At 42.6% G+C, this 24,013-nt stretch overlaps 1 protein-coding gene across 4 annotated transcripts in view; it reads right to left on the bottom strand.

Moving 5' to 3' along the window:
* TTC7B (tetratricopeptide repeat domain 7B) overlaps positions 1–23,994 on the bottom strand; it is a 104,249-nt gene extending 80,255 nt beyond the window's left edge. For 2 of the 4 annotated variants that reach the window (XM_077924798.1, XM_028717729.2), the window contains exons 1-5: positions 23,743–23,994; positions 12,435–12,589; positions 10,521–10,689; positions 7,523–7,653; positions 3,449–3,570 (exon numbers count right to left, since the gene is read on the bottom strand). In XM_077924798.1, the coding sequence (XP_077780924.1) occupies positions 3,449–3,570; positions 7,523–7,653; positions 10,521–10,689; positions 12,435–12,589; positions 23,743–23,863 (698 nt within the window). In that variant the 5' untranslated portion in view covers positions 23,864–23,994. The remainder of the gene's footprint in view (positions 1–3,448; positions 3,571–7,522; positions 7,654–10,520; positions 10,690–12,434; positions 12,590–23,742) is intronic. The other 2 variants (XM_077924803.1, XM_028717737.2) reach the window with 2 other exon arrangements.
* Positions 23,995–24,013: the final 19 nt, after the last annotated feature.

Raw genomic sequence — 24,013 nt, 5'->3', positions numbered from 1 at the left:
TACTTCCACTGCAACCCTTTCCTACAGACAGCTGGAAAACACACATTTTTAAAAATGTAACATGTGTCACAGCTGTGAATACAAAGAAGCACCAGCAGAAAGTGTATGAAAACATCCTAGGATTTTCTGTGTTTCGGCCCATTTTATGTTGCACCCAGGTAGACAAGTTTGCCACCAAGGGCACACTCAACAGGGAACCACAGTCAATAACTGCTCTGTGACACATTTACTGCATTCACATAATCCATTTCAAGTGTGCATTTAAAACAGATGAGTTGTGCAGCTAAAAAAATAGAAATGTGTGAAATGGCCCAAAATATAATGTTTTTCCCCCATTAGACTGGCCATGTATGAAAAAAGAAAGCAATGACCATCTTTATAAGGGAAGACAATGAATGGGGTATTTAGGAGAAAATAAAGATTCCTGCACAAAGGGATATCAAATCAATGGGGCCTAAATTGGAATAGCCAAACCAAGTGCCATGCGTCATGACTGTTCAAGATTATCACTCAGAGTAAGGATTGATTTGAAGACCTTCTTCAAAAAAAGTATTTGTGTTTGCACTATGGCAATGAAAATTGTAAGTTACAAAACAGATATACCTAGAAAAACACGCTACAACGAGACATAACTGCAATGCATAACTTCAATTCCTGGAATGGTGTACAATCCTAAATGATTGACATGCTGGCTAGACCAGGTGACGGAAGCCAATGGGTCTCAAACCCTGAGTGAGTTGGGGATTTTCCCTGCATGCAAATAAGGGTTCAAGCAGAATGAGCAGATTGAGACCAAGAGAGGGTCCAACAGTCAAGAAGGCGGTTTCTGCATATGCTGTAGAGGGAAGTGAAGGACAGATGAAGCTCATCAATCTGGAGAAGTAGCCCATCTAGGAGAAGGAACACTCTAAACCTGCACTGCCTTTTGAGATATCTTTGGGAGAAGAAAAGCCTAAGGCGTAACCCCTACAGAAATCCAGAGTGGAGTCCCTAAGACGGTGGGATGGCGCCGTGTATGCTTCCTTCCGGCATCTCCTGCAGCCAAGCTGGTGCCAAACAGATTATTCTGCTTCTCTTTGGAGCACATCAGCAAGACGGGGGGGGGGGGGGGGCTTGTCGTCTGTGCAGCCCAGGATCTCCATGCACACTGCCCAGACTGGCATCCTGTGGAGGTCACTTCCGTGCAGAGGTCTGATTTCACCCCCAGAGGTGCACTCCATTGTCTCTTGAGGCAGATGGATTCCAACAACATATAAATAGCATGTTATTTGGTTGACATGCCAGTCATTTGACTAGTCAAATATTTTCAGCTGACCACTTATTATTTGACCATAATCAAATACTGTGAAATATTCCAAAAATGGAATGGAATTGTGTAGATGGTAACCTTTCTCTCCCCCCCCCTCTCTCTTCTTTCTTTCTTTCTTTCTTTCTTTCTTTCTTTCTTTCTTTCTTTCTTTCCTGTAATGATGGTGTAATTTGCAAGGGCAGAAGCCATGGGCAAATATAGCAGCAAAGCAAAGCTTCTCCTATAGCTGCAAACAAACAACCATCAATGGTAAAAGACACTGCCTAGTGAGAAGATGTCCGACTAAGATCAGGGAGAACAAGGTTCGTGCCCACTTTCCACCCTGAAGCTCGCTAAGTGGTGCTGGACCAGTCACACACACACACACACACACACACACACACACACACACACAGGCTAACCTGCATCAGGTTGTTGTGTGGATAAAATGGGGGGAAGGGGAACCCCCTTCAGGTCTCGGTAGAACAGAATAAAAATGCAATAAAATATACAATTCATTACATTTTTAGAATTAATGTAATTATTTCACAATAGCAGCTGTGGTTATTTGTGTGGTTAATTTGCAGTTAGTGCCAGACCAACATATAATCTTATTTGTTGCCACGATGTTGATACTTTAAAAACACATGATCAGGCAAATGTTTTTGAAGAGGTCAAACACCCAGCCTTCGCCACTTATATTGGTAACATATCTACAAGCCACTTCTAAATCTAGCATTTTCACGTAAGATTGCACCAAGTTACTTCCAGAATGAAAACTGGATGGTTGAAAGGGCCATATTCATAGATCTTGGGTTAATTAAGTATGAAACCTTCACTCTGAGGAACAAACACAAGAGTGTAGGAAATGGCCTTAATTCTTCAGAACAGAAGCCAGCTAGTAATTGATGTTTTATAGGAAGAAATGAATTCTCAGGGTGAATAATTTACCAAGTAGTAGCCGTGATAGTCTGTTTCTGTTGCAGAAAACACAACAAGGAGTCTTGAGGCACCTTAAAGATTAACAAATTTATTTTGTGGACCAGAGTCCACTACTAGTTTCTTGAACTGGAATAAAACTAGTTCACTGTGATCAGCCCACCAACCCTAAGTCCATACTACGCAAACTATCTGTGTACTTAAATAAGAAAATTCCTATATTTCTCCTGTGCAAAGTTTTAGGAACATGCATTCTGTAGCTCATTCTTTTCCAGTATTTCCCACTAAAAATTGAAATAGAGCACAACATTTCCTTCCTCACCTTCCCCCCTGGCAACTTTATTTACTAGGGGTACTCGAAAAATGAAATCTTAATATTCCATTTTTCGTCCAATTAAATAATGGCATCAGAACTACAGTACAACTCAGAGGCCATGCATTATTCCATATTGGTTCTCAAAACACTAAAAATGGGACCTATAAAACTCAAATGAGCAATTACATGCTATGTTTCAAAACTTGGAGTGCTTTTCACCAGCTACGACATTTATATCAAACACAGTTTACCAACACAGCAGGATATTCTACTCTTCCTATAAAGTCACATTTTTCAGAGGGTTGTGGGAGTAGCAAACTAATCTAAAACCTAGTGCACCAAGTTTTGAAGCCTTCAAAAATGAACAGAGGCTTGAATTCCTTTCTTCATTTTCTGTAGCATTTGGATTTCTTATATACCTTAGTAAACTATTCTTAGGGAAGGTTATTGCAAAATTATGGATGACCTGACATGCGGAGTCTACAAGGATCTACTGAGTAGTCACAAATGGAAATATGCATATACATACTGTTGGTCTTCATGCACGTTTATCCTGCAGCACAATATTAAAATAAGTGGTAACTGAAGAGATTTGGGGAAAAAGTTTTAAGATCAACAACTCTTCTTTTTCTAGCATTCTTCATTACTAAAACTTTACCACCAAATGGGGAAATCTTTAATAATTTTTTTTGTAACCGATTACATTCCCATAAAACATACTGAAGGATCTATTTTGCACACAATTCAAATTATTGTGCAATGAAAAATTGACTGTCACGAAGGAGTTAATATTTTCAAAGTATCTATACGTTTGAAATATTAAGACATAACCCAAGGCTGGCCTACTTCACTTTCTGGCAGATTCTTAAATTTATGATCAAGGAGAATATTGAACTAAGTCTTACCCATTTTTGAAGTACAAGACATGGGCTCTCTGAAGTCCTGTTTCTAAAAAATATCCAAGTTCTTGTTCATGTGCCGCAGGCCCTGGCTTAGGGCTTCTGTTCTGTATATTGGCCATGATTACCTGCGTGATCACACAAAGGAATAAATCGAAATTACCCAAGTTACTACCTTTCTCCCAAGTCAACTTACACACACAGTATTGATCTTCATACGTTCCTTTTATTCATCTCAATGTCTATTTCCTGTTCCATATGTGACAATAGTGGTGGGTGCCCAAGAGAGGCTCTCACACTCCCTTCGTTGCGCAACTGCAACACAACAGTCCTGGTGTGCTGCCAGTAGGTTTTACTCCACAGCACAGGAGTTGCTGCCACCAACCTCCCACTAACTCTTGCATCCCCAGATGGGAGGGAACCTGGGAGGCACTAAAGAAATCACTTTTTTAAAGGTTCTGAGCCACTGTCCCAGCACTTCTTCGTTCAACCTACACCTTTGGGGCTTACTGTAGAGGCAGCTCACACTCTCTGAGTCTTTCCCAAACCTCGGAAGAGTGTGCTGGTCATTACAACTCCAATCCTAAACTTCTACTGGCCTGAATATCAAGTATGAGTATGTGGGGATTCTAAAACCCTGAGGTTGGCAACGACACTCTCACTCCAGCAGTCAGCTCTTGGCTTAGCATTACATACCAGCTGCAGATCTTGGTTAACAACAAAGCACTGGTTAGTTGCTAAACTGTGCTCCTAGTTAGCTGCTCCTGTGCTGACCATAGCTTTGTTATAAACCACAATCCTCAAGTCATCCATAACACTAAACAGAGATTCTTTGAAAGTGAAACTAAACTAAATGCATGAGCCCCATATTTTGCTCAGGCTCATGGAGTCTCATCAAGTTAGTGCTAAACCACGGTTTAGCATTACTTTCAAATGGGCTCACTATTTAGCCTTTGCCAACCTGAAACCCTCCTGCCAACCTAGCAGTTCGAAAGCACGTCAAAGTGCAAGTAGATAAATAGGTACCGCTCCGGCGGGAAGGCAAACGGCGTTTCCGCGCGCTGCTCTGGTTTGGCAGAAGCGGCTTAGTCACGCTGGCCACATGACCCGGAAGCTGTACGCCGGCTCCCTCGGCCAATAAAGCGAGATGAGCGCCGCAACCCCAGAGTCAGCCACGACTGGACCTAATGGTCAGGGGTCCCTTTACCTTTACCTTTAACCTGAAACCACTCCAGATATTCTGGACTCCCAACAGCATGGGTGCAGCCCCCTCCCCCCCCCTCCCCGATCGAGTAAGACAATGTCCACTCACCTCCTCACACAGTTTGCGACACCGCGTGGGATTACCTGGCCAGGTGCCACCCACCTGGTTACAGGGTGGCCATCGCCCTGCCCCCATCTCGGCAGGACAATGGGCTGCCGGCTGGGGGTGGGGCAAGGCCAAGAAAAGGCCGATGCTGTTCGGCCCAGACTCACTTGCTCTTCTTCCTGGAAGAAATCCAGATATTTTGGACTCCCAACAGCATAGGTGCAGCTGCCCCCCAAGTAAAACAATAGAAATACTTAACTAACTGACCAATCACATCAGTTATGCCCCTCCTAACGAAGTCCTGCCCCCACAACAAAAATCCTGGCTACTCCCATGCCCAACAGCCACAGCCAGCACAGCTGATGGAAGTTGTAGCCCTAAACATCTGGTTGGCAAAGGATAATCTAAACTGCTATAGCACTCAAAGCTACTTCCATGCCCATCCTGTTCTCCCTTGCCTTTAACTGCATTTTATGTTAATGTGATTCCATTTAATGGCCCAATTTGCTGCTTTCATCAATTTTTCACTTCCTGGTCCCACTGTCCTGTTTTTATTTTACGATTTCTGTAACTGTTGCTTTCTTATTCTATTTTAGTGTTTTATACCTAACTTTGAGGTTAGCAAAATGTTATAAACAAAGATAGCAAGAACCCAAGTTGCTTAAACAAGCAGTAAACAGCTGTTGAGACCACTGAGGAAAGAATGGATTTAAAAGTTCTTTTGGAGGATTTTTATGTTTTAAAAACCAGATAAACTCCAGTACATTCCTATGAAGTCAATTTAACAGGTTGGGAAAATGAAACACAAGGTCATAAATAAAAGCCAGGAGTCTGCATATACTTCAGGACTACAAATTCTGCGTTATAGTTTAAGATTACACAACCAATAAGCCACTCAGGCATGCCAGCTTTCATTAAGAACAAAGCTGCAACACATTTTCCACCACACACTACTGGTACATTTTTGGTGAAAGATTCTTTTTACCACGTGAACCCTTAGGAGTTTTCCTGTGAGTTACGCAAGCCACACTGTCATAACCTTGAGACAGTGATAAAAAGTCACAGCATTCTGAACAAAAAGTGCTGAACAGCACATGATGTTGGATTATTTTCAGCTGGAATGTGTAAAGAAATGAGCCATCAATAGGAGCTCAGTTCCAGCAAATAATGAGATATCCTATTCTGGCATGCAGCCAGATTTATTAAAATAATGCACACAGGGGTCAAGGAATGAGTTATTTAATCTTCAGTAAATGTCTCCAAATAGTGAATTAGGCATTAAAGCTGTAAATTAATGCTTTACTTAAAGAAACAAGAGGTGCTCTATTTTAGATGGCACACAAGTTTCTGGAAATTTCAGGAGAAATTAAAGTGCAGAATTGCATTGCTGATCACAATATGCTACTGATATTTTTTTAAATCAAATTCATGCATAAATCAAAACTGGCATGCTCTGAGCATCTCACCCAGGTCTTTCTCTTTTCACTAATACCTGGAATGCAAAAGCCAGGACAGATTGAAATCTTCAAAGTAACCTTTTGAATTTATGGCCAAGGTAGGTTTTTTAATCAAGATCAGTACCATACTGAAGCATACCAACACTGCTACTTTTCCCTGAGGTGGTTCAGGAATCACAAGAAACTACTGAGCTACAGCCCTTCTCAATGTGAATATGTCTTATTAAACAAGAAAGCTTAATAGCCTATGGTTTGAAGCTGGTTTGCATAGAAACTAACCATGGTTCGTTGTAAACCGGGGTCTCAGTTTCTTATGTAACACCAAGCAGACATTCTCCCAGCAATGCAGAAGGCCAAGGGGGTATGTCTAATGCTTTGTTTAAGTGCATAGAAACCCATCCACACAGCACAAAACCATAATTTGTCATTATATGCTAATGTGACTTGTGTGAAGGAACATTTTCTTAGCACAAGTGTTGGCCTAATGGAACGATCCAGTCCTTTCCAGCTCTATAGTCCTCTTTCACAAACCAAAGTATGTACATGAATTTCTACAGTTAAAACTAGTCCAAGTAAGTAAACATAAATTTAGTTTTTCGATCCTTATGTTTCATGAATAAACATGATGGCCGATACTGCCCTAAGTTATATAAAAATGATGTTAATAGCATTTTATACTAGTGAATATGTGCAATGTGCTTTATATGTATTTTCTGCAATCCTTATGAGAGAGAGAGACAGTTGACTTTCCTAAGACTGTAAATCCATGCATACTTATCTGGGAGTATGGTGTGGTTTTGTGGTTAGAGCAGGCATAGGCAAACTTGGCCCTCCAGATATTTTGGGACTACAACTCCCATCATCCCTAGCTAACAGGACCAGTGGTCAGGGATGATGGGAGTTGTAGTCGCAAAACATCTAGAGGGCCGAGTTTGCCTATGCCTGGGTTAGAGTGTTGGACTCTGGGAGTCTAGGGTTCAAATCCCTACTCAGCCATGAAACTCATTTGGTGACCTTTAGCCAGTCACTGGTTTTCAGTCTAACCTATCTCACAGGGCTGTGATGGTGGCTGTTATTATAATTTCTTACCTGCCCTTCAACCTAAGGTGGCAGGGTTGGTTACAACAATAAAAACACAATGTTAAAAACAGTTTAGAACAACGTACAATTTAATGTTGTGAGCATTAAAAGGGGAGGGGGAGAATCATGCATATCACCTTGAGCTTACCTTGAAGAGGACTGCACTAGGCATTATGTTCTACTATGGAATAAATCACATCCAATATTTCAATTGAACTAGATATTCCATCTTACCCTTTCTATCTCCTGGAGGTACAGAAGGGCTATATCCCCAGCCTTCTCATAGCACATAATAATTTCTTGTTCACGATCTGCATGGAGGTTACTTGTTGAAGAGGAAATTGGCAACTTTTCTAGACAAAGACCTAAAAATAAAAGATATTTCAATGAAAATAAAATAATCAGGGGCTAAGGCAGTCTGCTTTCACTGGCCAAGCAGAGAAACCAATACAATAGTAGTGTCCTTGTAAACTGCTGTACCTAACAGAAAAACCAGGGGTATAACTGATTTGAGAAAATCCATGGATAAAGCAAAGCATGTCTTCCCCCCGCTGCCACCTTTTTCCAGACTGTGGAAGACCTGCTGTTTGGAAAACTAAATTAACTTCTGTGCATGTAGTTTATGACTACATACGTAACAGTATCCATTATATATTTTGGAAGGTGGTTTCTCTGTTCACTATGCATTTGGACACATCTAAGGAAACCCTTACAAAATTTTGCATGATGGGTCCTGAGATCGAGGAGCAGGTTTTTGTCTATGTTCCCGTGGTGGTCTCTACCTTTCAAAACTGACCTGATTTTTTGCTTTCTTAGAATTCCGAGGCAATGCTAGGTACAAGGCTGCTAGTAGGTACGTTTGTTCTGATAGAGGTAAATTATTCTATACTTACTGAATTCAGGGAGGAAGATACAACACTGGAGAAGGCAGTACTGGGCTTAGTAAACAACAAACTGTAAAACTGAATTTGTTACTCTTTATTTATTGAATAAAAGAAGGCTTCAGTGCTTAATAGGCTAACATTTGTTTCTGGTAATAAAATAAGCGTTTTTAAATCTATCATAGCAGCGCTAAGAGGTAAGAAATTTAAAATGATTGGAAACTCTTGTTCTCATCGTATTTGGACAGGAAAGTGAAGTGGAGTAAAAGGCCAACGGCCTCATAAAGCCAAGAGACAGATGGACGGAGGTTTCTCCAAGTGTGCAATCATCATGGTTTACAGGCAACAGTGGAAAGGCTGGAGGGGGGAGCACTTAATGTGTGACGTAGGTCTCTAGACAGCTCTAGACACAAGTGAAGAGAGCTGTCCTCACCCTATCTGACTGGTGCCAAGCTATCTCTGGGCATCAATCCATACCTGTGGTACCCAGACGCATTAGGGAAGCGGCTGTCAATTAACAATGCCCTATTTGACAATATTTTGGTTCCCTGTGACCCCTTATTAAGGAGCAAGTCTTCCCAGAAACCTCCCTTTTGCTAGCATGTCACTGCCAATACCTCATTTTGCTTGTTGCAAGTACAGTTGTACCTTGGAAGTCGAACGGAATCCATTCCAGAAGTCCATTCGACTTCCAAAGCGTTCGACTTCCAAAGCGCGGCTTCTGATTGGCTGCAGGAAGCTCCTGCAGCCAATCGGGAGGCATGGAAACCCCTTTGGACGTTCGGCTTTCAAAAGAACATTCAAAAACCGGAACAGTCACTTCCAGGTTTGGATCATTCGGGAGCCAAAACGTTTGAGAACCAGGCTGTTCAAAAACCAAGGTCTGACTGTATAAGGGAGAGTAGGTTTTCAAAACAACTTTGCAACGTTAACTTGTCTGCAAAAATCTACTCATTTCACTCAAGCCAAACAATCCTTTCGTAAGGTGACTTTTTCCTTAATCTTTTTCCTAGATCAGAGACATTTTTAAAAGTGTTAAAATTAATTTTAACATCTACCCACCCCTTCAAACTTGAATTCTGTTATAAGTATCCTACACTCCTACCATGCTAGGCAGCAAAATCTCTTCACTGCTATATGACTAGCAGTTGGACTGAACTGTGCAGTGCATGCAAATGCTCAGATTAATTTTAGACATTATTTAGAATCAGTTGTCAATGCTGCCACTGAGTCTGCTCTCTCTGAAGAAAAACAAACCACATAGATGGCAAATGTTTGCTCTTCCAGACAAAAGAAGCAATTCCATATGCACCAAGGCATGAAAAATTCTATACCCCAATGCACAGAATCTGCTGTGTTCTCAAAACAATGACCCAGCTTTCTGTTATGCACGCACACTGCAGAACACATCTTGACGCTGGGGCAACACTGCCACCTATAGAAACTACATCAGTATTGCACAGGGGGAAACGACCTAAACCTATCATTGCCCGTTTTTAACTTCTAGATGCTGTTCATAATGATTAAGTACGTCAGAATGAATATAGAAGGAAGATACTTTTGTAGAAGGGAACATCAAGACATATTCCAAAATGGAGTTATCTGAAATCAACATCCCTGACAGGATGGCTGCAGGAAGCCTTGAAAACGTACAGTTCTCAACTCAATGTTTTTGCTGGGGATCTGGGGTATATTCCAAAATCACAGATGAAGGTTTGATTAGACAACCTACCCAGCCAGATGGGTGTGGTATAAATAATAAATTATTATTATTATTATTATTCAGGGCTGCCTGAATTTGAGTTCCTTTGCTGAAACAAAAGCATGTATCTAATTCAATGAGTTTTCAGCTTGTAGTTTTAGTGAACTTAAACTAAATTAAGCATAACGTTCCTCAAAAGTATTTCTGATAACATGATCAAAATAACTGCTTATAAATGCCATCTACTTGCGTGAATAGTGTAAAGTCGGAGCCACAGAGATGGAAAAACCAAAAGTTGCAATGTACCAGTTTGGGGGAAGAGAAGGTGTGATCTGGTGCATATCTATGGCTCCAAGATGATGATCACACAAGTCACAGCTTGCTTGCTTGTTGGAACCAACTGTGGTGCCTTTTGAATTAACAGGTTAACACTGAGAGTGGGACATACTTTGACCAAGCTGTGTATGCATAAATCTGAATTACTAGTTTTCTTATCTTTGCTTCTTGCAAAGAATCATGCTTCTTCCTATGCAGTCAAAATGTTAACAGAAACAAGCATCATCAAGTTTCAATTTGGTCACATGTGCAATGTATTTTATTTGAAGGGGACGCGGGAGAAAAATCACGGAAGAACCGAAAGTCATCTTACCTTTGGTAGAATATGCTTCGGCTATCATCCTCAGCCGATAAGGAGGTACAGCTACTAGCTGCAAGCCATCGAGACCCACTCTGGCATATATGTTAAGAGCTTCTTTGTAATCACCTTCCATATAGTTGGATTTGGCCATAACCAAGTTGGCTTCTTGTAAGAACTCTGGCTGGAGGAAAGAAAATGCATATATTTACTCCAAGAAAACACAGCATTATCTGCATTCTTACCTTGTCCAAACACTCTATCTAGCATTGTGTATAGTTTTATATTCTAAAGATGAGGAATCGTTGCAACTGAAAACACAGGAAATAACTACACTCGTGAAATTTATTTTTAACACAGTCGCAAAAACATCCTGGATAACATTTCACCTTGCAGCAAAAATGCAGCTGTGAAAATTGCATAACCGAAATAAAAATACCAAACAAGTGGAAGAAAAATGAACTAATAAGCTTTTCCCCTAAATGAATAGTTGCTACCATTAACTTTATTATTTCAAAATACCAGCTAAATAGCACTTTTATGCCCTGTTCCCAGCTCCTTTCTGCACAGCCCAGCCCTTTATCTGCATAGCCCCATCCTGAGTTTTATTCCTTTGTCCATTAGTGTGCCACAACACTGGGGGTGGGTGGGGGAATGCTGGGAATTTGCTGTTAGATTGCTGGATGAAACAGTAAGGATGAAACTGTAATAAAATTTAACAAATGACCATTACAGGTAAAGGGACCCCTGACCGTTAGGTCCAGTCGCAGACGACTCTGGGGTTGTGGCGCTCATCTCGCTTTATTGGCCGAGGGAGCCGGCGTTTGTCCACAGACAGCTTCCGGGTCATTGGCAAGCATGACTAACCGCTTCTGGCGAACCAGAGCAGTGCACGGAAACACTGTTTACCTTCCTGCCGGAGTGGTACCTATTTATCTACTTGCACTTTGGCGTGCTTTCAAACTGCTAGGTTGGCAGGAACAGGGACTGGGCAACGGGAGCGGGGATTTGAACCGCCGACCTTCCGATCAGCAAGCCCAAGAGGCTCAGTGATTTAGACCACAGCGCCACCCGCGTCCATTATTGGGCACCAAATACCTACTGTAAATAATTCTAAAGCGAAATGAAGCCTGATGGGCAGAGCCATCATCATGATTGCTCCCTCTCCGTCCTCAGACAGCCCAAAAAGGAGCTCCTGGCAATGAACTGAGCCAGCCAACAGGTGGAGCTCAATTCTTGTAGCAAATACAACAATTACACGAGTGAGGGCACACAACTGAGCCTATCAGATGACATAGGCAGCAAGAAAGCCTACTTTGCTGCATCATCAGTGAACCACCCAGCAGAGCCTTCTTGAGTGGTGAATGGGCTACTGAAGTCCAGGCAGAAACAGCCAGTCACACAATAGCCTTCGGTGATAGATTTGTAAAGCCCTTTGAGGTGTCAGGTTCATATGCATTTGGAACTCAACGCCACAATTGCTGCCAGTCCAGCGGAAGTTACTCAATCACCTTTTTGTCATATTTTGTGGAATCGGTTTCTTATAGTAACCCAACGATGTGGGCAGGGTGCTTGCAGGGGTCAGGCAAGCCATGCACTCTCTTGATCCTTGCACAACATGGCGGGTGAGATTCAGTAGAAAGGGACAGACCATGTGGGTCCAGGAAGTCGTTAATGCCTCATAATGTTATGCGGTGGGTTAACAGAAAGTTTGTGCTTTAAGACATTTTAAGGATTGTGTACACTATTCGGAGCTCCCAACTGGGAACAAGGGAAGTATGGAAATAAGAATATAGAAAATGTGTCCACCTCGCAAAATCCAAACACAGCAATGGAAAAATATTTCCCAAACCTGATTCCAAAAGCCTGATGCAGACTTTATATGTTAACTCAAAAATTCCCAGATACTGTTTTAGAAGTGGCAAGTACCTTTAGGTTTCCTCGGTCAAGCGCTGCAGTGAGGTGCTTCCTGACTTCAATTAACTTTGGCCGGGGACCACAGGGGCTCGCGCCCTGCTTAAGAGGGTTCTCCTTCAGAAAAAGTTCCAGCTTGGATTCGCCAAGGAGGAGCTCTGCCATGTCATCTATGGAGAGAGACGAGATCATTAAGCAGATCAATGGTCTGCACATGCTGCTAACACCAGACGCTGATTATAAGAGGACAAAGAAAGCCTACAGCCATGTTTGTGAAACACACAGCGGCAGAAATGATTTTCAAGAGAGTAAAAAATAAATAAAAGATGCTTTCATTCCCATAGCTTCTCTTGCAGCATAAAACACTTCTTTGAACAGAGTTCTTGACTCATAGTCCAAAAGGAATGTTGCGTGTTACGTATGCGCAGTGGTAGCCCACGAGCCCTTATAGAACAGGAAAAGATTATTTATTAATTCGTTAATTAAATGTGGATACTGCCCTATACCTGCAGGTCTCAGGGTGGTTCACAGGATAAAATCATGATATAAAAACACAGAATACATAATCAAAATGAAAACAACAACCCAATAACCCCTACACACACACATTTTAAAAGGGCATTGAATGTCAGTCAACCAAAGGCCTGGTTAAAGAGGAACGTTTTTGCCTGGTGCAAAACTAGATGGAACTAGATGGAGAGCTCAAGGGGAGAGGTGACAATTAACGTGCTGTTTCTCAACTCCAAATTGCCTCTTCCCAAGCGTCTACCCAAACATTCAGAGAATTTCATGGTTTTTTCCCTGCAGTGAAAAACGTGGCTTTGGGGGGGGGGGGAGGCACTGCAACAGGGACACAGCAAGAGGGAAAATGCCACTCTCCCTTCTCTGCTCTTGTTTCTCTCCCCTAGGAGTGGCTTTTCCTGTTCCTTAAAAAGGATGTCAGGATATCAGTAGTTCTATATTTAATGCGCCATTTGGACTGAAGAAACCTTGTAAAATGCATTTTCATGGGCGAGGAGGGTCGTGCCCTTACTTCAGTTCTCTTCTTCCCTTCTAACTTCATATATCTTCTACACTTTTTTACCTGCCCATCAACTGCCAAGTTACAACCGTGTACTTTTGCAGCAGAGGACCGCACAACACTGTGACCAACAGCTTGCACAGCCCATATTGATTTAATGTATTTAGGCTCCTTTAAAAAATTCCACAGAAAAGCATTGATACCGGAATTGGTTGCCCTCCTCCTCATGGTTTTCCGCACAGTATTGCATCTATTAGATAATGAGCCTTTGGGCAGGTATTGTCTTATCCTTTAAAATCTCTGCATTGCATTTAAGCAAATTTTGGATGCTTTATACAGTGGCACATAATTGCTGTACAACAACTTTCAGAATTAGGCATGCATAACAGAATTAGTTATGTATGCAAAATAGAATAGGGCATGCATAACTATATGTATGTCAAATCTGCTTACTATACCAGTAGCATTGTTCTAAGTATATTGGTTCTAGGGGTTTTAAGATTCTAGACAGAAAAAAACTCAGAAATGAATTTTATTCGAGTCATCTTCGACCAGCATACAAACAATCTTGGTTAACTGTCTGTAACCACACACAGGTGACAGACACTTTGAGAACTTCAACTGTCTACTGCGTGAACATTCATTTAATGAAAACTGTAATACCAGAAAGATTTATGCCCATGTCTACTTGCCAGGAATCTAGGAGAGGCACATTCAGCAAACTCCTAACTGATTTGTGGGTAAACAAAACCGTAAATCCATCTTGTTAACAGTGTGCATCATAGCCCTAAGACATTCTGCTATGCAATAATTACCAAAGTAACGGGAACTTCTGTTCATATATTACTGAAGGAAGGAGTGTTCTACAGCTTTTGTAAACATAGTTGACATCTCACTCTGGCTCATAAGCCATAGTTATAATTTCTAATAACTGCTTTGCCCAAGCAGAAATTATTAGCATGAAGAACGCGATGTTCGGCTGTAAGAATGAGTTGGGGAGCTACTGGCATAAGCTTGGAAATCAATCATTCCAATAGTTAGGGCCCCAAGAGCCATAGCTAAGTGTAAATTTAATCTAACAGCTGCTTCTCCTTTGCAAAGGGCCTTCAGGAGGGAGGATTTGCAGTGGTTGGAGGCAGGAGGCCTGATCCTGCTAGCCCATTTGTCCATTGAATTCACTTCTCTACAAATGCCCTGACCTATATTTACTCTGCAAACAGGTGCCTTATCCAAAGGAGAAAAGCAATTGGGAGGGCAGTTTCAGGCAAAAGGATTGATTCCCCCACTAGTAGTGGGCCACAAAAGTCAAGCTATCATTACATGCAGCTACAGTTGTAAAATGTTTACTTTGGACCCTAGACAGTTTGAAAAGCCATTTCCACTTTGAGACAAAAGGAACTGATTTGCCTTACTAACTCTTAGCATTTCTAGGTTGTTGTTTATTAAGTCTACATTCCAGGCTGTGCACAGCCAATAGCTTTATAGAGATTTAGAGGAAGATTGTAGAGCCGTCTTTCCATATTTCTGTGGCCTCTGGTCAATCCTGTTTTGCACTCCAAACTGCACCCTAGTAAAGCTGAGCTAAGCCCCATGACAACAAAGCAGGGCTGTTGCAAGAAATATGATTGTGGCCTATTAAATAATACTTTTAATGACCAATTCGCTCCCCTACAAAAATATATATATAAATCCCTGTATCATTTTGTAACTGTTTGAGGCCGAGCTGAACTACAGTCATACCTCGGAAGTCGAATGGAATCCGTTTCAGAAGGCCGTTCGACTTCCAAAACTTTCAGAAACCAAGGTGCGGCTTCCGATTGGCTGCAGGAAGCGCCTGCAGCCAATCGGAAGCCACGGAACCCATGTCGGATGTTCGGGTTCCAAAGAATGTTCACAAACTGCAACACTCACTTCCGGGTTTGCGGCATTCAGGAGCCAAAATGTTTGACTTGCAAGGCGTTCGACTTTCAAGGTTCAAATATATTTGTATCTGCCATTAAAATTTCCCCTCCTTTCAGCACTAATTAGATAAGCAAAGGTGCAAAAATTATCACAATGTGCCTTCCACCTCAAGCCCCATTCAAAGAGAGGGTAACACTTCTAGCTTTGACTCTGAGTTGACTTTGTGATGTCATTTGAATGAATCTGACTGGCTAGCAGCATGATGTCATTGCACTTGCAACGTAATCCTCAATTGGGTGGGATAATGTAAGTAGAAGAAATCAAAGCCCAAGGAAAAGTAAAGAGATGAAACACTGGGACTATGAACAGGATGGAAATAAAGTAACTTTGGGAGGTTTTCAGCACTTGGCATTATTCATACTAGATCAGTGGTTCCCAATTGGTAGTCTGTGGACCCCAGGGAGTCCAAAAAACGGAATCCGCAGTACTGAGCTATTTGGGAACTACTGTACTAGATGATAAACTGCAAGTACCTAAAAGTAACCAATAGAGTAAGACCATTAATAACATGGAACAGCCAATGAAACTTGTTTCATGTGAACATGGTATAAAGGCCATTATTAGACACCACCTTACCATATACTGGACGCTCAAAACACCAAAAAGAATCTTCAAAGCAGTGATTGCCAAAGAGTAAAGTCAAGAATTAATGAGTCGGGGAAAACAGCGGCTAGTTGTTATAGGGCATGAAGTTAAAGACTGACAAAATGTCTATCAAGGTTTCATACTTTACTTAACTTAAAAAAAAAAATAGTTCTTAACCCACTGCTGATTTTGAATAGCTTGGAAGTGGCCAATTTCCTTGTATACGGAATTAGATAACCAGAAAAATCCGCAATCAAATATTTATAGAACAGCATAAGGAGTCGATTGTTTAGTTGCACAAGAAAGCCAGCATGTACAGAAGGCTACCAATATTGATTGCATCACTTGCGAAGGTTAACAAATTGCCACGTCTCAAGCTTTAGCACTGCTCAAAAAATGCATGTGGCATTAACAGGGGGAAATACGTCTATACCAGCAGTGGCATTTTCTCCCTACATACTACATGACTACTTTATATGGAAACCACATTGCTGTCCCCTGCCTTCCTGGTCAAGTGAGGTTTCCTGACACTGCATACTCTGAAGAGCAGCAAAAACACTCTGAGAAGACAACAGCAATGAGGAAAACAAGTCCCGTAACAGTATTAAGTAGAGAAAAACAGGATATCTTCAACACCAAAGAATGGCTATACTAGAGAAATTGCAGTTCACTCTAAGGGAGAGGCATGGCTGGAAACTGAAGTAAGCAATTTGCACCAGTGCTCCAGTGCATAGGTGTTATTGAACAACTGCCTGCAATTCTGATTACTTTAATATAATTGAACCAGAGAGAGGCAGGGTCAAGAAACAGAACAAATCCATGTTTTTATCATGCACAAAAAAACACAACCACTTTAGGGCAGTCTACTTATGAGATTAGTTGCTAAGAGATCTGCATAGCTGCTTCATAATGCTATTTAGAAAAAGAAACAGGAATATCACAGAAGGTTATGGCAACAGCTAAGCAGCAAAGGAAGGAAATTCTTACCAATTTTGGTTCCTGGTATATAAGAACTACACAACATTAAGGTGAATGCTGCTGCTCATATCCCTAAAATACTGAAAAAAGATCTTGATTTGTATAATTATCAAGAAACAATAGATTTCAATAGCCTTGACAATAGATTTTAGGGCTGTTCAGCAATGTCCTGCAGTGGGGGGCGGTATGGGGGGGGGGGAGAGAGACATGCAGACAGACAGACAAGGGAGTACAGGGGTTTGCCAATTTTGCACCTGCAGATTCTCATGTGCCCATAGTGTTCCCTGCCCCTTCTGAAATTAGGACTTTAAATAAGCATTTTATTGTAGTTAATTGAACAGTTTGCAGTGTGTATGGCGCCTAACATACTTTCTAGGGAGTATGATTTTATTAAATTTCTATGCCACCCTTATTGGGGGAGAATGGTTTGTCTTGTCTGCCCACCTGTTTGTTCGCTGCACATTTGGATGCCTCTTGAATATAATGTTGCTAAACATGGCATGAGGGTTCCAAGGTGGGGCTGATGCACTTCATCCATGCTTGGACACCCATTGAATCAAGATGACAGGCCAAAATGTTACTTTGCCATGATTTCTCCCACTTTTTGGACATAGGTTTGGCCACCTCTCAAGATATTGTTGCCAAACCTGGCACAACGGCTCCCCATGCACCCTCAAAATCTCCGTAGAATCCCAGATTTTGGGCTATGCAGCAGCAGCAGCAGGAAGAGGAGGAGGTAAAACCCTGTTTGATCTCACCCTAAGACTAAGTTAACATTTGAAATCTGCCAGGCGCCAGGCACATTTTGCACCTGGTTATCAGCCAGGCGCATGCCTGAGGATCCTTGGGTCTTGCTTGTTTTCACACACTAATAAGGCATCCTTTAGAATTCTATCCATGATCAAAATGAATGTCAAGAACCAAAAAGTCAAAATGAAAAATATGACTTCTGAGCTGTCTGGCCTCAAATGGCAACTAGACATTCTGTTTTGGCGACTGTAACCCTGGTTTAAGGAGCCATTTGGCACCTAGATTATATATACACGAGTTTCTAACACTGCCCTAAGGCTACATCTTATACCCACTTATCTGTAAGTAAGTCTCTTTGAATTCAATAGTACTTACTTCTAAGTAGACATGGTTATGATTAAACTGGCAGAGTAATATCCAACAATAAGCATACTCAGAAATCAATGAACTTACATAACTTAAGTTGGTTATCACCCCCAGCCTGTAATTCTCTGTGTGTGCAAAGGAGTTAGCAATATTGTATGTGAATGAAAAACTTTGTGGGCTTCCTTTCTCAGATAAAATACAGATGGTGACCATTTTGTGCACCTTCAACTGATGTGCGACCACCAATGCTGAGGTCCTTCTGGACTCAAAACAGGGAGGAATGGGGTGGAACATGGGCAGGGCAGAATGTGGTGGGATTGTGCTCACACACACACAGGGGCCAGGAACGGAAGCCCCCGCACAAAATGGTTGCTGCCTGTATGTCAAAAGGTTAAGCATTGGATATGGCATGTCTCCAAAGTTTCTCCTTTCCATTTTCAACTAACCACAGCTTCACAAGAAAAACTGTGGTTAGTTTCATAGCCAAAACCAGCAGTTTATTTCTTCTATCTCAGCCAATCCCAGTTTGTCACCAACTATGCAGTCCAAGAGGAAGTTGTAGCCAATCACAGGTCCTTAACAAACATGTGGCATGCTTTTTTAAAACAATGGTTTGTTGCAACTGTGCTTTCCATTTTTTTGTGGGGGGGGGGGGGGAGTGAAGCAGCCCTCCTACTCTAGTACTTGTTTCATTTCTTCCAGCAACCCAACAAAACCATTTCTCTGACAGCTTCTTGGTCATAAGAGTTCAGCACCTTCCAGATTTAAACTTCACCCTATGGTCCAAAACTCTTTGGTGTAAATAAATATATTATATTTCTTAGCATGACATCTACAAGCAAATTCTGCTGGTATGGTATGTACTCTCAAATAAATACATTTAGGACTTTATGTCAATCACATTGCTTTTTAATCCGTGATAGCCACTGGCAGCAACAACATACCCCATTCTTTAATCGTAGTACACTCTCATCACCATATCCCGGTGCCATGCTTTCCCTTACTCCAAAACATAAATAGAGAAGCTTACTTAAAAGAATGCCTGGAGGGATATCGTAACTAAACGGGCAGCAGTACTGGAATACCACAGAGTGCTTTGCTACAAGAGAAGTGTGGTATCTCAAATATCCCCTAAAAGCCTTTAAAGCCATTGGTATGAGAATCGCTGTTGATGGAAAAGCTCTCAATACTCCTCTGCAGATAGTACCGCTAATAACCACAAGCCTGGAATGCTTCACTAAACCAAAGCACACTGGAACTCAAAATATCAAATGCACACAATCAATGAAGATAGGTTTAATGACATATTCGTATCCTCTAATCTTGTCAGCACACTTTGTGTTTTTGGCTTTTTAAACAGTTAACAGACTTGTTTACAAGAAATAAAAGAGCTAGTTGGGAAGGGAGTAACATGTAGATATGAAGATGTAAAAAAATATATGATCAAAACCTCATTCAAGCCTTACTCTTTTTTGAGCAGGAAACTGCCTCCTTCTACATAGAGATTCATAAGTTATATCCTATAATCTTCAGTAGTAACTACTGTACTTCTTGGTTGGTGGCAAGTGTGTAGGACCTCGTGAGTGCACATGTGAAAAGACCAACATAGCTTTAGTAAAGCTTGTTAGGTTGCTTCCAAATGACCAGTTTATTGGACATTAATCCAGATTTATTTGCACATACTTGCAGGAAGCTTAGATAACAATGACTATTTAGTTGTTCATTCATTCCAATTTGTTACGGTTATATTAAGTTATCCCATTCATTCCAGTGTCGTCACCCCAATCACTTTCCTTATCACAAAAAGTCTGATTTGGGGGCAGGGATGCAATTTGAATTAGCCGGTACATGATTGAAGGCCAACCAAAAATAGTGACAATCTGGAATTTTAAATAATCATGTTAACAGAGGTTTGTGGTTCAACTGAAGTGATAGCTGCAAATGTTTCTTTCCGCACTAACATTATTTTTATAGCTTGCAGATGCCCACTACAAATTATTCATTTCAGTAAAACTTATTTCCAAGTATGTACATATAACAATTAGAGCCTGTCTGACCCAAACATGCTTATTCAAAAGGAAGTTCTACTTTTACTTCCAAGTTAATTGTATAAGCTTGCAACCTAAGTCTGCTAAACAAAACACGTGGACTGGGAAGTAAATCCGACTGGAAAAAGTGGGACTTACTTCTTCATATACATGCTTAAGGTTCTTCTTTAAAAGTTGTTCCTTCTTATTTTATTTATTCTTTATTAAGAATTTTATATAGCTTCTCTTTCAAGAATCCCACAGCTCCCTGTAATGCATTTTGAAAGACACTGTACTAAAGACTGAAAGTACTACACCACAAATGTTCACAGTAGCTAACAACCACCTTGCAATTTATAACAGCAAATGCTACATTAACATAGAGGATTTTTTTTAATTTAAAAAATATTATTTTCAGGACTTACAGTTGCATATAACAACACACTCTTAACCATAGGGCTGACAAGCTGTGCAACTGACCAGTCTAATATTGTCAAATATTCCAAAAATGCCACTGTGTAGATGGCTGCTTACTGTACTTGTAAAAATGTCATTATGGCGGAATTAATCGTTATGGCAGCAATCATGGGCAAGCCTAGAAGCATCACACAACTTCTCATATTAGCTCCCTGATATAACTACAGGTACATAGTCACCTTTGACCGGACTTAACCGTCCAGGGGTCCTTTATCTTTTACCTTTTTACACACACCCTTATGTGCATCCCACTTGTGCACAACTGCATTTATGCAGGTCACTGAAAAATGAATGAATGAATGAATGAATGAATAGGCCTTTCCTAATTTGGGCTACTGCCCTGAAGTTGCTCAGGAGAGGGAAGGTGGCCTTTGATCGACCAGCAGTGCGGGCCAGGAGGCGCCTTCTCCCCATCTCCACTGCGCATCCACACCCCGATCCTGGCACCAGTTTTGCTGGATGCCCTTCGCGGCATTCTCCCTTCACGGCCAGCCAACCCCACATGCAGCAGCTCCCCGTAGGCAGGCAGGCAGGCTTGGGACAGGCTGAACAGTGGCCCCAAGTGATTTCCAGGACGAGTCTCTCTCTCTCTCTCTCTCCCCCTCCCCACACACACCCTCCCTATTATAGTGGGGAGCTCCACACTTTAAGCAATTTCACTTATGCACGTGGGGGCCTGGTACATAGACCCCATGTTAAGTGGGAGGACGCCTGCATAGGCATATTCAAACAGGAACACAGCTACAGGTGGCAATGGCCACAGCATAGTGAACAAAGGATGAGGCTGGAACCAGGGGGCCACAGGCTTAAATTCTCACTCAGCCATGAAGCACATCAGACAGTGGTTAGACCAGTCACCTGCCCAGCCTTAGCCTAAGCTACCTTACAGGGTTGTTGCCAGAATAAAAGGACTCCATAAGGCATCATGAGCTCCTTGGAGGAGGGGTGGGATAAACATGAATTAATCATTACTGTTTTACAACAACATCTCTCTCTCTCTCTTTTGTAAGAAGCTTAAGTATGAAACCTGTTGATAGTTACCATCTTTGTTGATCCCATACAAAGGTTTTTAAAAATGCATGACCAATATTGGACCAAATCTTTTTAGATTGATCAAATTCCCAATTCCAGTACCCTGCTTACAGAAAGAAAGACCATTTTACGCCATAGCTCAATGCATCAGAATCCCATCAAGGGGTGTTCAGTATTGTATTCTGTTTCCACTGGGACATGGGTGGTGTTGTGGTCTTAATCACTGAGCCTCTTGGGCTTGCCGATCGGAAGGTCAGTGGTTCGAATCCGCACAACAGTGGTGAGCTCCTGTTGCTTTGTCCCAGCTTCTGCCAACCTAGCAGTTCAAAAGCACACCAGTGCAAGTGGATAAATAGGTACCGCTGTGGCGGGAACATAAACAGCGTTTCCGTGCACTCTAGCACTCATCACAGTCCTCTGTATGCCAGAAGCAGTTTAGTCATGCTGGCCACATGACCCAGTAAGCTGTCTGTGGACAAACGCTGGCTCCCTCAGCCTGAAACGAGATGAGCGCTCCATCCCACAGTCGCCTTTGACTGAACTTAACCATCCAGGGGTCCTTTACCTTAACCTTATGGTTCCACTTTTTATTAGTTAAAGCAAACATTACCCAACACATGAAAGAGGAACAGGTTTACCATTGTTTCCTCATGTTAAGTGAACAACTCATAACTTTCTTTTCATAGGCCCTGGCAGTACAACCTGATAGGAGTTTTTGGTTGTTTTTTTAGGTATTGCTTTCCCCCTACTCTTCAATGCATGTATTCCTATTCTAGGGCTCATAAATGTCTGTGTCTATATAACTTTATTGCTCCTCAGTATGAACATTGTCAGATTGTCAATATTAGCTATACTATATCAATATTGGTGATACTATGAGATCAATTTCTCAAACAGGGAAACCATTTAGAGGGCCAGTCAAAATGAGCAGATCAGATCCAGCCACAATTTCTCTGTGTGGGGAGTACTGAAATTATGGAAATTGAAGCTAAGGCATGAGCAAACCTTGGCTTCTATGGAGCGGAACAAATAATGAGCCCAGGTTAACACGTGACGCTAAAACAAACCATGGTTTAGCTCCTGGTATTGCAGCAGTACCAAAACCAGGGGAGGAGTGAAGTGGCTGTAATTTCCTCCCAGCACACTTGCTCATTGATGCTACTGTTACTTGCCAAGCAAGCCACAGATTCTCAGGCCTCCCTGGAAGTCCTTTTTGCTAATGCCAAATTATGGAGGCACTAATTCTGGTTAAGTGGCAGGAAACTCTACCTGGTGTTCAGACGAGATGCAAGCTTAAAAAGCTTTAGCCAGAAGTCCTTAGACCTCTATTAGATAAAATCACACAGGTGCACGCTATTTCAGCACCATCGTCAAAGACCTGAAGGCATAAATACTTATGTGCAACTCCTCGCATGAAACAAACAAAACGGAAGCATTAGAGCATCTGACCAAAAAACAAACAAACCAGAACCATCAGTTCACACCCTAACGTTGCTCTTCGAGGCTTAAATTTGAGGCTGGCCTAACACCACGAAATTAACCGCAGGAAATTCCCTGCCAGTTTTCAACCCAAGATACTTCAGACTTTATGCCAGGGGACGATATTAAAGGAGAGAGAGAGAGAGAGAGAGAGAGAGAGAGAGAGAGACCTGAGAGCATGCACAGACTACCGACATCACTCTGCAGCATCAAAATGCAAAAACACAAGGTACCTCAGGTGGCAGGGTACCACCCACAGCCTCGGGGAAGGGGTCACAGAAGTGCCACCCCCCACCCCACTCAATTGAGCACCCAGAGCTTCCTCTGTGGGGAAGGGCAGGACGCCGACGCCGTCCCCTCCGACCTGGGAGCCTCTGCCCTCAGGGGCGCTCATGTGGCCCGGCGGCGGAGGGCCGCATTCTGCACATGCCCAGAGGCGCCCCTCTTCTTGTTGTGCAACCGATAAGGCGGGCTGCCCGCTGCCACGCGAGGGCACCCATCCCCTGACGCACCGCGGCTGCCTACTTGGGGGGAAGCTCTGCCTCCACCGCCCCTGCGCCTTCCACCCTCGCCGGAGGAGGAGAAAGTGGGTCGGGGGGGGGGTCCGGCCCCACGGCTTCCCTCCCCCCCCCTCGCAGGGCCGCACCGTTCGCGATGAGCTTGGCCGAGAGCTGCTTGACGAGCTCGGGGATCCTCTCCCACTGGCACTCGGAGCGGCACCTCTCGATCTCGGTCTCCAGCCGCGAACCCCCTTTCTTGGTGGCCATGGCGGCAGGGGGAGGCTGGGCGGCCCCCGGGCGCCGCGGGGGCCGGCCACGGGTGGGGGCAGGGGGCGCGGCGGCGGCGGCGGCGGCGGCAGCAGCAGCAGCAGCAGCGGCGGGCGCCTTTTCGGCGGCGGAACGAGCCCGGCTGCGGCC

This window comes from Podarcis muralis, chromosome 1, assembly GCF_964188315.1.
Source record: "Podarcis muralis chromosome 1, rPodMur119.hap1.1, whole genome shotgun sequence".
NCBI classification, from domain to species: Eukaryota; Metazoa; Chordata; class Lepidosauria; order Squamata; family Lacertidae; genus Podarcis; species Podarcis muralis.
The sequence above is the reverse complement of the archived record's forward strand: the minus strand, read 5'-3'. Positions and strand labels throughout refer to the sequence as shown.